The sequence below is a fragment of the Salvia hispanica genome, chromosome 2 (assembly GCF_029641045.1).
Source record: "Salvia hispanica isolate PSC_SH4W2 chromosome 2, Shi_PSC_v1, whole genome shotgun sequence".
In the NCBI taxonomy this organism is placed as follows: domain Eukaryota; kingdom Viridiplantae; phylum Streptophyta; class Magnoliopsida; order Lamiales; family Lamiaceae; genus Salvia; species Salvia hispanica.
This window is the reverse complement of record NC_142693.1, coordinates 6928597-6944593: the sequence shown is the minus strand read 5'-3', so window position 1 is coordinate 6944593 and position 15997 is coordinate 6928597. Positions and strand designations below refer to the sequence as shown.

Sequence of the window (15997 nt, the reverse complement as noted above, 5' to 3'; positions counted from 1 at the left end):
GGATTTCGGTTTCTTCAATTTTGTTTGGATATATTTGTGGAATTTGTAAGGTTTTACGGTTAAGATTGGTTTTTGTAGTTCAGATTTCTGGTGAGTTTGGTTAGGTTTTTCAGTTCCATAGGCAAAAAACCAAATCGATTAGTAGAGAAGCCAAAACACTTGCATGTCTAACCATTTCACCCAAAATAGATTCACCAAAAACTAACATTTGAGTGTTAAGGATGCCAAAACCCTAATCATTGGACTTGGCTATACAAAACAGCAGCCAACAATTACTAGATAGCACAATCTAAACTGCTATATGCACACTAGAGCAAGTGATCCTCTTCCACAGGTTGAAAGAGGCCAACTTCTCTTCTATTTACAGACTTCCATTCCAGACAAACCATGTCCAACTTCCTTTACTCTTTGTTGCTGGAGGAACGATCCTTCTTCGGCCCACCAAGAATACGCGATATCTGCAGACCTCTGCTGAAAGCTTGGTTGAACAGCATCCGAGTTTGGAACTCAGAAACAAAGGGGAACCACGCCAAGAATGCAACCGGAGTGAATAACAGCAACCCAATTACCATTTCATAACCCCGCGCAAGCGTCCGCACTGAACCCCAGATTCCAAGCCTAACCACCAATGGTTTCATAGCTTGTGCAATCTGTTTTGGTTCATTTCAATTCATTCAAAATAAGTCAGAGACTAACAAAATGCATAATGAGTTTTCTTTCCCCATCTCTTGTGAAAAAAGCAGGGATGGTGTGCTTTTTCAAAAAAAAAAAGTTAAATGAACTGATGAATAGAAGAAGGAAACTTTTTCTTACCAGAAGTAAACCCCATCCAGTTGGCATAAATGCAAGGATGCTAACTATAACATCTTGGAAAGTCATGTGAGGAAGAGCGATTAGCGTGATTAGTACAGAAACAAATGAAAGAAAGATGAAGCCCTTAATCATCCGAAACACGAGCTGAAAATCAGCACTGAATCGCCGCCTGCCTAATGAAACAACCTGAGAAAGTTTCATCGAGATTAATAGCGACAATTGTCATGCATACTCTATATTGTTGAAGAGACTACAAAAGATACAGAAATTGTGTTTAAAAGCCAAAAAGAAATAAGTGCACATTAATTTGGGGGACACCCTGAAATGGCAAAGCATGCACTTATTCTTGGTTGTTCTTTTTCATGTAATGAAATCTATGCCCGAAGAAAAATCAGCAAGAACTCAACTAGATTGAATGAAACAAACATCAACACACAACCGAGAAATTTCAAGTTAAAACTACAGAATATACTCTTACCTTTACAATTAGGAGGACTGCAAAAATGACCAACCAGGAAAGACCATATATCTGCACAAAAAGGACAACGTTGACATCGTTACACTAATTACATTTTAAGTAGAAAAACCTGCAATTTACTTTGAGAAACATAGCATACCAGAATGCTATCGTGTCTCTTGGTGAAGCTCAGATGATAAACAAGTGCATACTGATAAATGAAGAAACGTATCGACAGCAATATCTCAAATATTGTACCACGTGTTCCAGAGTGCCAGAGATGCTCTTGCTCTTTCTCCCACCAAGATTCCCAACTCTTTTCAGGAGGCACACCAATACCTCCACGATTATTCATCCATTTAATCCAATCCGCCCAGTCATCGACTATTTTTTGCCATTCAAAGCCAGAAGGATTGAAGAGAAATGGAGCAAAGAGCCATGTGCCCACCAAAATCCATACAGACACAGTAATCAACACGTATGCAACCACACCCCTGTATGCTCGTCCAAATATGTGATAAACAAGCAGTAAAATCATTAGTTCAATTCCCTTGACAAAGTGGCTCCGTGAATACAATCTGTAGTTTTCAGCAAACTTTGCATGGAACACGACAAATCCTCGACCTGTGGCCCTATATCGTGCACCTCCATGAAGCAAAGTCCTACCATAGTAATGAGTCTTTGTTCCTAGAGAAAATGTGAAAAATACAGGAGCAAGTTGCAGTTGCATCAGAATAAAATCAGTCAATGCATGACGGAAACCCTGCTCAAGCCCTATCTCCATCATCATAGGCAAAGCCATTAAGAGCCCAATTTGCACAAAGGACTGTGAAGCAAGAGCAACTTGAAGAGGTTTGTTGTCTCGTATTGCTGGATGGGTACTTAACTCCTGTTCAAGCCCACTTAAAACGAGATAAAGACGCCCGTATAGAAACACATAGACCGTGAGCACCGTCAGCTGCAAAAAAACAAAAAATGGGTCAGAACTTTAGATGCAACAATACAAAGGCTGTATTATTGAAAAAATTGTGTCAGGTGTGAAGAATACCAAAGTGCTAAAATAGAAGCCAACTGTCGTGAAATAGCATGACAGCATGCGAAAGAAGTCGAAGCGATGTCCTAGCCTGTAAATATCACGGCTCACAGTCTGCTCCCCATTTCCACAAGCTATCTTTGCTTCAAAAAGTGAGATTTGATTGAGCCCAACATCTCTTCCTTTACCCACTTGCATGTATTCATGATGAGTAACATTGCCTCCACGAAGTGTGGAATTGAAACCTTCAAGAGTAAAGAGATGTATAAGAATGTTGAAACCAAAATTCTCTAGAACTAAACACAAAGGGCTATTTCAAAAATATGTGCCTGCAAATATATCCTCGCTTAAGTTGATGATCTTAGAAGCTTTGCTGACACCCCCTCTTGTCAGGTGAAACAATCTATCAAATACATCCGGGTGGCCGTAATGGAAACGAACCCTGAAATATCAGATAACGTTATATAAGAAACTGCACAAGCATGCAAGTCTTTAGGATGGTCAGAGAAATGGGAGGACACAGGCTTAGATATGGAAAAGTACTCCCAGTCACAGCTCTGAATTGCTTTTTTTGCCAAATAAAGTACTACTAGTAAGCAACTATTATGTTCGAACAAGGAAAATTTTATATAAGAAAAAACTATTTCAAGAACTTACTTCAGTGGATCGGCCAACAATCGCTGGCCAATAGTCACAAAACTGTTCTCTTGATTTGACATGAACCAGGCAAGTGAAGATACACTACACAAATTGGAAAATGAAGGTCAAGAGCCTGATAAATATCAAATTTGGAATATAAATTAGAATAATGCTCCTTCAAGTCCTCAATGCACCATACCTGCCAGTGAATATGTGTTCTCTAAGTCCAAGAATTGTTGGTTTCCTGACACCATGCGTTTTGAGGAACTCTTGCAATAGGTTTCTCATTTTGAAGGCTTCTTCCATGTAGTTGTCCTGGAAATGAAATGTTTGATCACTGCCATCATGCTAAGATTTTTGAAACTCCATTTTCTCAACTGTTGATTTTACAATACCTGGTTCATGTCAATGGTTTGCAAGCCTTCACCACGGGTGAATATTATAGCATGGTTTTGATTTTCTGGTTTGCCTTCACCCAATATGGCATTTCCAGGAAGTTTTATCCTGTAAATAACCTGGTGAGGAAGCCTCAGTATTTGTCAGTATTATAGCATAGCTATAGTAAAAACGTTGCAATGCGTGTTCAAGGGGAAGCTGGTGGTGACAAATAATGTGACATTGAGGGATTTTGAGTGTTGATGGTGCTATGGAATTAGAAATTCAGTCCAAAAAAGAAGGGCCAACAAACACCGAAAGCTCCAAGCTTTAAACCAAACCAAGGGTAGATACATATGATTCTAGTCAAGCACAAACCAGAGTGAAACAGAGTAGCATTCCATTATTATTATGTTTGTAAGGTTGAAATATAAAGTAGAGCGTGGGGTCATGTGCTAAAAAGGAAAGTTCAGATTATTTGTGGACATGAAAACATAGTAATTGTTGCGTACTATTCATGGACGGAGGAAGTATCACATGCAGGGACTTTTACCTGGTCCAATTTCTGATCTGGCTCCGATGAGTCAACAGACTTTGGCATAGCTTTTACAAGAGATGAATAGTACACTTTCTCAACCTTTTTACCATGCTTATCTCCACCTGTTTCTTCAACCTCGTCGACATAAGCTACCCGTAGTGATGGATACCTGCTCATCACATTATAGAAAAGCTCTTACATATTGAACACATAACCAATTCAACAAGGAAAGAAAATTCATGGATCATACTTTGTCATGAGTTTTAAAATATCAGTTGCACGGCGATCACCAGATCTTTTCTGAGTTCCATACTGTTGGCAGGACACTACGTACGTGAACTTCAAGTCTGCCACAGCTTGGCATTGCGTTAGTAACGAATTTTCATTTTTTACTTGTTCCTCTGAATTCAGTTCGGCAGCCTTGTACCCTTTCATCAAATCTGTAGCAAGTATTAACAGATATAGTTAGTCTCTCTCTCTCAAGTTTAAGGGAACTCTAGAAAATTCATGAGCACCTTCCTCCTTTGCCATATCTAAGAAAGCCTGAAGCTCCAAAGCTTGCCGATAGTACATCATACCCCGGACTATAAGAAGGACAAAATTTCATGAGCATATACATTAAAAAGAGGATAGACCTGAAGGAAGCAACTCAGCCCCTCCCTTATCTCAAAAAAGGAAAGGAATGAAAAAATAGAAGGAACTACCAGTTTTGGTCAATGTTTGGCCTCTATATGATGCCCATAAACGAAGCTCTTCCTCCAGTTCTGGAGTTCCCTTGAGATCGTCTTCATTTTGGCATCCAACTCGTTGCAGAAAGTTTTCCCATTCATCTGCAGAATTTGAATTATAGTATATATTAATACGAGGAATTTCTAAAATTACACCAGAACATATGCATGACACTTTCAAGCATCCAGTGAAAAATGAACAAACCTGGGAAAATCTTTTGAAGATAAAAGAGTATTGACACGCCATCTTCATTTGGTTTTTCCAGCAAATCAACAGAGAAGATAACCTCTTCGTCATAATAAGGAGTTAAGATGCTGCACAATAAAAGGTGAAACACAAAAGCCTTACACATTTGTTAAATATTGAGTAAAAAAGGGAGTGTTCATCAGGAAGCTAAATTTAGAATATATCTGACTAATTTCCATTAGACATCCCTGAGAAATCATATTTACAATAACTGCAGCTTCAAGAATGAGGAGGAAGCTTAGACGTTCTAAGCTTAAAATGTCATGAAATTTACTCAAGTGCCATATCCTTCAAGAGAAGTATCAAAAGTTCAAAACCGAATCTGGAATCTACAGCAATGGATGTTTTCCTCCAGAATGTTGATGTCAGCCATGAGTCAAAAATAGGAAGAGAACAGAAATAACCAATTCTGGGGAACAGATATCATCTAAGGATATGAATCTCTATGGTTGACATATACTGCAAATGATGTCAAATTGCAGGAAGAAGGGATAACCAATTACTTAAGGGGCATAAATTCAGTAAACTTAAAAGTAAAGAATGTGGCTCATATGATAATTTATCGTCAGGAGAGCTTACGAAAAGGAGAGCATGTTCCGGACTTTGGGAGCGAGAGGCATGTCCATAAACAATGAGTTTGAGAAGAATGAAATGCGCCTCCTGGCTTCTATATTAGATGGAACATCCATAGCAGATTCCTTCACTGTGAGCAGGAGATGGAGCCGCCCAATCTGATGCATGAGCAGCTATTTCTGAGTACGTAGTAATAAGGTGATCTAACTGCTATATTTTATCTGTTTATGGACACATTTCATCTTGGTACTATGATCTTTATCTCATGTGCTTAGTAAATTTTAGCAGCAATGCTAAACCAAATATCAATAAGAAAAGTTCCCTTCTGTATACTTACCTTCTCTTTCCATGCCTCTGTTTCTTTTGTTATTGGAAAATTAACACTCCCAAAGTACTGACGTTGTTGATCAAGTGGGGTCATCCCCTGATCCATCCCATAGGAATTACCATGGCTAGAATCTAGCATACTATAAGAGACAAATGATAAGGTGGGAAAATAATCAGGCAAATTTCATCCATTTTTAACAAGTTTTTGTCTGTTAGCAATCATACCTAGGAACAGAATCTTCCATTATGTCTCTTGTTACAACCTCGAGCATATTAAGCAAGACAATAACCAGTTGATCTCTGTCCTCCTTTATATTTTTACTCTGCAGGGTAAGGCAGTTCTTTCTCAGATTCTCAACATCATTTCATTGAAATTGTAGTTTCAATAAATCATACAAACTTTACCAAAATTTGTATCAGCTCCACAAATTGTTTATAGAGGTTCGGAAGTGCACTCATGTTAAGTTCCTTCAAGAGATTACCCTGTTCTATGTGATAATCAACTTTGGTAAATATCTCATCTATAACCCTGAAGACATCAAACAAGGGAAATTATTGGACACTTAATCTTTATAGATAGAACATTTTTAATAGGTTGGATGGTAAAAAGTAAACTTACACTTTCTCATGTTCTCCGAGTACCAACAAGTTGATGATGTTTTTACAAGAAGCATAACATTCACGAATAGCACATCGCATGTATGGGTCGCTGTTCAATCTCTTATTTAGCTCCTTATCTCTCCCGTTGCTATCTTTTGCCATATCAAGAGCTATAGGAAGCTATACAGAAAATAGTGTATAATAACTTCTCTTTGCAATGAAATAATATGGGGTGAAAACCCAAAAGAATAAAGAAAGTGAGTAAAAGCAAAGAGAAAAATGCATTTAAAAGACTGCCAACCATCCAACCTTGCTAGCAAGTAAAAAAGGAGGCCACTGAATAAGGTCCAACTCACGGTCAGCACGATATGGAACGAGTAGTAGATTCATTTCCCTGTCAAGTAAGGAAATTAATTATAATTTATATTCTGAGCTGAGAGATATTTCACGTAAGGGAGTGATCAGTTACTGATTACTTGTTATTTATTAGATCCTCCTCCCTAAAACTTTCAATTATTTTGTTCCACATTTGAGAGAACTTTGCTGCCTCCTTATCCGTATTAGAATGGATCTGCAAAGGCCAGTAAATCCTAGTTGGAACTGTAGATCTCATCATCAAAGAAAAGCACGAAGGAAAGACTACAACTGTAAACCCTATCACAGTTCAAACCTCAGGGAATTTGCGGGAGAATGTGGCCCTTAGTCCCTTTGGCTTTTCATCTTTTTCTACCGGAATCAAGCAAGCATTAAAAGCACCAGGCAGCGACTCAAAGCGAGACCTAAGCATTCCCAATGTTCGAATCTGACAGAGAAGAAAGAGAAAAGAAAGCTAAAATGACATATTTTTTGGAATAACAGCAGCATTACACATAGAGATGGTTATATCTCAAAGAAAGTTCAAAAACTTCACTACATAATTGCATGTAAGGAACATAAGAGAAGCTAGATTAGTATATCGGAAAGTGGCTGAAGAACTCATAACTAACTGGTTGTGTTAGAGATCCTGCCACTCACTAGGACAGCCAAATTCGATAGAAAGAAAATATTTTCTAGGACATGCAACAGCCAAGAAATTTTCAATTTCAGTAGTCAAACCAAAATTTCATTTTTGATATGTACTTCCTACAAATATGGTTTACTGAGTTATTCCAGGATGAGTGTGGGACTGTACAACCAACAACTTTTAAGCGGAGAAAGATACATGTATAATCAGCACACAGTGGTTGATCACTGCAGTTTATGAGACTGATGTGGTTGAATAACTAAAAGCTACAGAACTCAATGATAATGAAGAAAACAAGAAACATAGAACCACAGAAGACGCTAATCTAATGCATGATCATGAAAAAGATAATCTTAGCGCACCTCTCCAAGACGACGAAATGCCCCATATATACCTCCAAATATGGTGGAAAAGATAGCATACCAAATCTGAGTGTCCATAAAGTATACCTGAAATTAATAGTGAGTTAGAGATTGTCGATAAAGGAGCACAGGAACATGCATAAAACAACAATCACAGGGGTGCAGATGGACCTACAATAATAATGGGAGCCCATAGAGCAATCACGACCCCAATGTTCTTTTTTGCTGCAAAACAAGGGAGCTATTAACTTATCTTTGAATTACAGCACATTATTTTCTTTCAGAATTACATATGAAGCCAGTATAGCTACCTTGAGGGAAGAACTCATGCCACTGATATTTGCCTATATGAATCTTCATGATTTCTTTAGTTGGACGTACGAGAGGCTTTATCTGCAAACAAGAAAACAATCAACTTGACAATTTTTGAAACACCAGTTTCACGGTCCAGCGGTCTGCGATTCATCATGATAGGACCCTTCTAGATAATGTAAATCAAGATTTTAATGACAATAAGTATGGACAAAGTTATGTTTGGGTTTAGCACAAGCAAGTATATCATGTTTCGTTTGCTTGACATTTATTTACTAGAGCTTGATACCAAACATAACAGAAAAACACCTCTACGTAAAAGCTAAATGCCAACTTTGCTGCCAAAAGGAGAACCCAGTAGATAGTGTACCTAGGACACAGAAAGTCACAAATATATTAATGAATTATGTTGAAAATTAATTCAGTCTGACAATGGAAGCAACACATACTTGGCCACAGAAAATGTGCTCTCTTGCATGCCCCTTCCAACATAGAGCCGAGGCTACAAAAAATAAAATGAAAACTAAATATATGACATAGATTACACCAATGAACGAAACTTTAATTTAACAGATAGAAACAACAATCCAGTTACAGGATTGTCTTATATCAGAACAAAATTATACCTGTGACCACCACATCATGAGCCTTACAATTCTGTAATCTGATCTTTCAAGATTCCTTCGGATCAAAGGAAATAAAAATAACAAAGCAGAGAGCATATTTGGAGATAAGTAGATAAAAACCGCAATCATGAACAAAGATGGGGAACCCGAACCACCTCCGCCAAACCATCCCTTAATGGTCTGTCCAAATCCAGAAGGATTTTTCCAACTGTATGCATATGTCACAGGTAATACAATCACCCATGCTGCTGCAGAAACAAACTTTAGTACATATCTCAGCTTTACATGCAGTGACATACTCATCCTTGCTTTCCAGCTCATAATGATATCAAGAACCGCTGCATAACAGAATTGCAATCAGTTAAGGTGGCTGTAAGTATCTAGCAGCTGGGAGATCATCACATATAAAACAAGATTGTACAGTATATTCGTCCAATAATGCAATATGTTATCTTAATGACCATAAAAATAATTGATATATTAAGAGCTCTCAGGAGGGGATGTACATAATAGAAAGGAAAATGATCAGATATTCCAAAAAAGTGTGTTGGCTTCTTTCACAATTAACAAAAGTTCAAAGCCAAGAGGGATAATTAGCATCAGAATGTTACCATAGTTTATCTTACCTTGTGCAAGTTTCAGAATTGCTGCTGTGATGAAAATGCTTAATACTTTCTTGAACACATCAGTTTCAAATACAGCACTTATATCACCAGATCCATTCCAGGCAATTATGATCATTGCCTTCAGTTGAAATACATTCAAAGGAAGACCAATGAGATTGCAGGAAGGTAACTATAAAATGGTAGAACGTAAATACACAAGCATTCAAAATTACCTGTAGGCATAAAATAAAGAAGCTCCACATCCTATCGTGACTCCTAAATAAGTGCCAAAACGAACGAATTTCAACAAAGTTGATTTTTCCTATCCATCGATCTGCTTTAACGGATTCTCTATCCTGGGTTTGTTGCAGATTACAATACAAACACACATAAATCATGAAGCGAACTCAAACATACTAAGAATGTTTATGAATATTAGCATGCTGAAACATATCCTGTAGCGAGATCAATAATTAGCACAATTAGATGTATCCTGGTAATTGAGCATGATATTATTAGCATAATTGGATGTATCTTGGTACTTGAACATTAATAAATTTGATTACATCCAACTACGAAGTCCTGAAATAATTTATAGTGGGGGAGGGGTGGATTGAAAAAAATAAAATACTACCAAAATATCTCCAATACTGACCAAAAACATAACATGATATTCAACATCATTTTTATGAGGGAGACTTTAACTATATCATTCTTATTAATTACTCCTTCCATTCCTTGTTAATTGAGTCACTTTTATTCTCTCTCTTATTTTACTTTCTCTCCACTTTAACTAGTTATTATCATTTTTTCAAAACGAGTGCAAAAAAGAAGTGACTCAATTAACAAGGAACAAAGGGAGTAATATGGCTTAATTCTATTGCCAAGGTAGAACATAATGATTATGTGCTGCCATAGAAGATGTAGACTTTGGATTTTGATCCAACACAATTTCTAAATTAAACTTGCAGAGTTTGTAATGTTCATCTCAAGCAAGAGTGAGAACCATATATCAGATGCAAGAAATACATTTCATCTTAAGAGGATACAGGCTTACACAAACATGACATCAACAAAAGACATGTCTCTGTGTGTTATCTACTAATTTATGGAAGTAATTACAGAGCCAACATTTCAACGATGTAGTGTCAAAGGAAACAAAAGATAAATTTGTGATTCAGTACATTATGTAACAAAGAAGTAGTGTCTACCTCGCTTCTGTCTGCATTGATATTTTCTATGGGAAGGCAGAAGAAATCAGCATCAGCACGCATTGGCCAACCTAGTCTGAAACAATTAACTGACCTACAATTCGATAACAAGATAAGTAAATGATGTGAAGCTGCTAAGAAAGTACTCCGTATAAAGTTTCTACCAGAAGTATTCGTTCAAATCATCATAATTTCGCCATTGAGAATGCTTAGATCTTCCTCCTCTAATACGCAAAGCTTCCTAAGAGGATGATTGGATAATTAGATCACCAGTGTCAATTATTGGAGAAAGGACCATCGATAAATCAAGAACATATTCTAGGAGTAGCACCTTGGCAATCACGTTGTAAATGGGAGTTACAACTTTCTTCAGAAAGGCCTCTTCATCACCACCATAGGCAGGTTTAATATGCTCACCCGTCGTTGGACTAACACTTCCAGCAAGTAAGCCATACAGTTCAAATGCCATCTATAGAAAATGTGAGAGCAAATGAAATTACATAGCATTCGGTAAGTAAAGAAAATGTAAACTTGCTGATGGGGGGTAAATTGTAGAAAACACATCCAACTAAACACTTGACATACTAAATAGTGCACATTCCAAAAGATCATCAGTAACATTTTTCATCTCAATCAAGATTCTAGAGCTAAAGCAGCATGTTTATTAAAAAAACAGTTTAGGAACAATATTAGGGACTTCAGCAGGCCATTGAACTCTATCGTGGATATGTATAACAGTTTAACTGTTTTAAACCTCTTTAGAGGGTGGCGCTAACTCAATATTTAATGGCTAGCGATTATATTTTAATAATTGACTCCAGTTTTCAAATCTCACATATTCATTTATTTGTTCAGGAAAATGAAACATGGTTTGATCAACAAGTTTTGGCATCAAATTTTTTGTTAAGGCCTCCCTCGCCCACCCTCCCTTCTGTAGTTACTGGTGGTTTTCAGTACATCTCCTTCCCTCCTCATTTCCTTCCAAGGTTATCCCTAGTTTATAGAAAAGGGACACTGCATCCATCTAATTATTACAAAAGCACCCACACTAGTAAAAAAATAAAAGGGCATAAACATCCTAAAATAGGACCACTAAACATGTCTTTAGGTAAAAATAAGAATCGCATATATACATACATGATGATATATGTAGCATAGACATTCAGGCATGAATCGCAAGTTTGCAGCTTCTCCCCAAATAAGAAGATATAGACCCATATATAGTAACTTCCGTTGCTGAACTTCTTGCTGGATAGTTGGCAACCTATTGGGTGAAAATATTAGAATCAATAAGGGTTATGTAAGAGGAGAGAAATTGAGAAGTGGAGTAATAAACTCAATATCCAAATCCTTCCCTTTGCAAATATGCACGAAGAATAGTGAAGGTGCTGGCCGAAGTAAGTTGACATTCAAAAATCGATAAACTAACTGAAAAACATATACTCACCATAGGCTACTCTTGCGACCGAGATACTTGCACCACTTCCTGTAGTTTTTGAAAAGCTTCCTCATAACTTCTGTAAGTGCCCTATCATCCAACTAAATGGAAACAACATAGAAATATCTCCAGAACATTCAGTACTGCTGCCACATAAAAAGAATGAACAAAATAAGTAGAAAACCAAATACCTTGGGCTGGTGATCAGGTTTGGGTTGCCTGATATGTACATTAGCAAGCAATAGAATCAGATGTTCCCTCTGGTTCGCCACACTATGCTTCTGCACTCAAACAAGTACAGCAACATCTTAAGAAAAGGATGACACATTTTCATGTGACCTGGGAAGTAGATGTCATTTCTATTGGTGCAGGCTTATGTATTAAGGTATATGATCATATTTTACTAACTTGGATTTTGATAATGCAATCATGATGCATTTTTAATTTGCTTGGTATATCTTCATATTGCATTTGATAGTTTATTATATGCATCTACATCAAAAATACAGAAGAGCACACTAGCACCTGAAAACCAAACATAGCCTGAAGCCAATCTAAAATGTCTTCATCAGCTTTTCTGTTGTATCCCTTTGGCCATGGAAGACCTCTTGTATTACGAAGTGCAGTAACAGAAGCTTGAATCTGACAAAAAGAAAGTGTCATAATATTTTGATAAGTGTGCATATTCTAAAGTTACAAATATATATATATAATAAAGATGGGAATATAATTGACCTCTGGGTATCTCATGATTGCTTGATGTGAACTTTCTGGGTCAAGAGGAAGGATATTGTAAGGCACATATATTTGGGTCTTTTCTTTGACCACAGTGTGCTTTTCCAAGATCTGAATAAATATGACCAGATAATCAGATCACAATGAATATTCCTAATCCAATATAACTACAATTGACATACGAATGATACATCTTTAGCATACTGAAACAATGACATAAGAAACAAACCCAAATTTATTTGAACTTACTCGTAGTACTGCTAAAGAGCTACAGAAAAGAGTCAAAATGCATTACCTCATCATCCACTTCTATAGCTTCTGTGAGATTTACTGCCTTCAAGACTTCAAACAGCACCGCAGCTGTTTGGTATGCTTTTGTAAGTCGAGCACTGTATGAAAGATTAAATAGTAAATAAACAGATAGATTTGGATAAGAGAATAAAAATAATGATCGAAGTGTAATCTACCGGTCTGCTTTATCAGCTTTTTGCAAAGCCTCAATATACTTCCTGTAGTAAAGCTGATAAAAATTCTTCATCTCCCGTGCATCACTTCCTTTTCTTGCTGTTAATGTTGTCTCATTTTCCTTCAACAAAATGTATGATATCAGAATTTTATTTGAATGAATTATTCTGCATTGGAGGAATTTTCTTGCAGACATAGTTGGAGTAATCTGAGGAAGTTTCAAGGTATATGGCAATATGTTTATAGAGTTAAATTGTAAATATAACACCACAAGCAATATGATATTTTGTCGCAAATATTAGAGCTCACATGCTTCACCCATATAATATAACACACTTTTCAGTTGATGACTCATAATTTTATGAAACATTCACCGATTTTGTGTACATTTCTAAACTGCAAGCCATAAACTTATATATCAGTGACTATAGATAAATGGTACAAGATCAATATTATTGCTTGATGACTCGTACACAAAAAAACAGGTCCTCATATAACAACCCAGGTAGAAAAATACACATATTACAAAAAACAAGAATTATTAATTGTATAGAAAATCTAATCTGGTAAAAGAAAGAATTCTAAAAAGCGCCCCAAATCATGAAATGAGACCAATAAACACCACGAGGATAAAATTATCGCGGCAAGCACTTAGCAACAAAGTACTAAACTATGTTCCACAAAGTCAAACGACTGGAAAGCATTCATATCCTGAGTTATATATGCCTACCTTTCGTTTTATCGGACTTCTTAAGGAAAAATAGATAACCACTTACTCGTTCAAGGCGTTGAAGAAGAGCAGTTTTGAACTGACGAACTCCACGACCGCTTGATGTTGGATCTAGACGGTGGGCTTTCTCAAACGCGTAGAAACGGCCTGAACCAGGATTGACATAAAAAATCATGAGAATAGAAGAGAGAGAGAGCATTTAAGTTCTGTGCAAAATCATAATGATCTCTTGTGAGAACAGGGAAATCCCATAATGAAGTTTTGCAAACTTAATCTTCTCAGAACATAGTGCAAAACGAAAAGAATGATGCTAAAAATCCCAAATATATTCTAAAACAAAGCAGCATATCCAAACTTCATCAGATGAGTCAATGTAATTTCAGTTATAGCATGCCATGGTAGGGTTGCAACAGAGAACTGAAAAGGAAGGTGGATTCATGAAATCTGGCCTGGTCTTTGTCGCATATTTGGAAAGGGGATGGCATTATAAGTTGCAACAAAACTAAATACACATATGAATGAAGACATAAAGATCATCAAAACTAAACACACATGAATAATATTCTTGTACCTTCACATTTCTAGTGAAGAAGTATACAAAGAACTAGACTGTTCTAGCACCAGAGTTCAGAAAGAATTAAATAAAGTTCTTAGAGAAAACCATTATCAGAAACACACAAGGGTATGGTTTCAAAGCATCACTCTCGGATGGCTCAAGAGCAATAAATGTTAGCAGAAAACCCAAGCAGACACTTTACTGAAAGAGGAAAAAAGCAATAATAACCAAAATTTCTGTCCCAAAAAATTGCAATAAGACTTACACAGGTAAGCAACACGAGGATTGATGGGCTCAACCTCATTGGCAACACGAAGAATTGGCGCAATCTCAACCAGAGATGAGGGCACCACCTCACTGTCCATTGACTCCCCCAGATTACCTGCAGTCTGCGTCCGCAGAATCCGCCTCTGCGGTGGCCCATCATTCCCCCTTCTTTGATAAGCCATTTTACCCTTAAACCTTTACAGCGGACAAGAACTCAGTTCAATGGCCCTGTCCAAAATTATAACGAAATCTGTTAAAGCGAAGGTTTAAGGGAACACCATACTTAATTCAATTTCAGTACTTAAATCCCCGGTCATGAGATAAAATGCTACAAACTCAGAACCCTTCATCTTTAACTAGAGAGATCAATACAAATTATCTGCAGCTTTGCATAATTAAGATGGATCTCAAAGAATCCCCTGTTTGGCTCAACTTGAAACAGAGGATGCATGAAAACAAACAATAGAGAGAGAAAAACCAAAATCATCAAAATTGCTAGAATCGAGAAACTCAATCACTTTCTTGGATATGCCTAAAACCCATGTCACTACTTCTCATCGATATGAAAACAGAAGTCGATTACAAACATCCACACGTTTCTTGCTGCCAAAAGAGGAAAAAAAGGATACTAACTACAAAATCATGCTTCCCCTCTTAGCTTAACAATCGGATCCCATAAATCATTCCGGTCAAGCAATTCTTACTTTAAAGTAAACTCAACCACTTGATCATGCAAAAACAAAAAAAAAATCATCATGCAATTTCAATTCCAATAAAGAAAAAGCAGAAACTTTACTAACCAAGACCATAGTCTTCTGTGATATTCTCCCGAATGAAAACACACATAAATGAAATTAAAAAGGCGAGACACCTAAAATCAAACAGTAGCAAGCCCAGTGTCTCTTCCGGAAAAGTAAAGCCAAGCTGAATTTACCATGAAAACAACAACGAGAGCGTGATTCTTGAAAGCAAGGTGAAGTTTATTGGAAACGAGAATTCTTTTTCTATGGATATCTAGAGAGAGTAAAGGGTCTCTACTGGAGTTTACCTATAAGGCTAGCAAAGATGGCATTTTTATCAAGTTTGTTTTTGTGGTTACGAAATGTAGTGAAGGCACAATTATTGTGTTGTTTGTAGAAGGATAATTAGCAGAGAAATTTGGCAAAAAGCATTAATTTTAAAGTACTAATCATCTTCTTTTAAGAATAATTATACATGTGGAGTATTAATTTTATTGTTATCTTGATAAATAAAGAAAGACTTGATTGATTGTGTAGAAGAGAAAGCATAGAAAATTATAGAACAAAACATTAGTTATAGAGAGAGAAGAATGAGCCACCTCACTGACTTTGAAGAA

General features: G+C 36.7%; 1 protein-coding gene across 1 annotated transcript; it reads right to left on the bottom strand.

Moving 5' to 3' along the window:
• Positions 1 to 138: 138 nt before the first annotated feature.
• LOC125201347 (callose synthase 2-like) lies at positions 139 to 15733 on the bottom strand. The gene is made up of 43 exons (XM_048099420.2): positions 15575 to 15733; positions 14639 to 14868; positions 13864 to 13964; positions 13090 to 13208; positions 12918 to 13011; positions 12623 to 12733; positions 12413 to 12529; positions 12079 to 12168; positions 11897 to 11988; positions 11587 to 11713; positions 10781 to 10918; positions 10614 to 10690; positions 10450 to 10543; positions 9472 to 9594; positions 9260 to 9377; positions 8634 to 8971; positions 8457 to 8509; positions 8317 to 8377; positions 8007 to 8088; positions 7871 to 7920; positions 7696 to 7782; positions 7001 to 7132; positions 6807 to 6901; positions 6640 to 6724; positions 6350 to 6510; positions 6136 to 6259; positions 5956 to 6053; positions 5741 to 5870; positions 5410 to 5561; positions 4789 to 4898; positions 4560 to 4685; positions 4371 to 4439; positions 4106 to 4295; positions 3871 to 4024; positions 3338 to 3457; positions 3142 to 3257; positions 2961 to 3044; positions 2633 to 2745; positions 2319 to 2548; positions 1431 to 2228; positions 1292 to 1342; positions 814 to 999; positions 139 to 650 (listed from the first exon to the last, which is right to left on the bottom strand). The coding sequence occupies exons 2-43, from the start codon at positions 14820 to 14822 to the stop codon at positions 402 to 404; spliced, it is 5829 nt and encodes a 1942-aa protein (XP_047955377.1). The 5' UTR covers positions 14823 to 14868; positions 15575 to 15733; the 3' UTR covers positions 139 to 401.
• Positions 15734 to 15997: the final 264 nt, after the last annotated feature.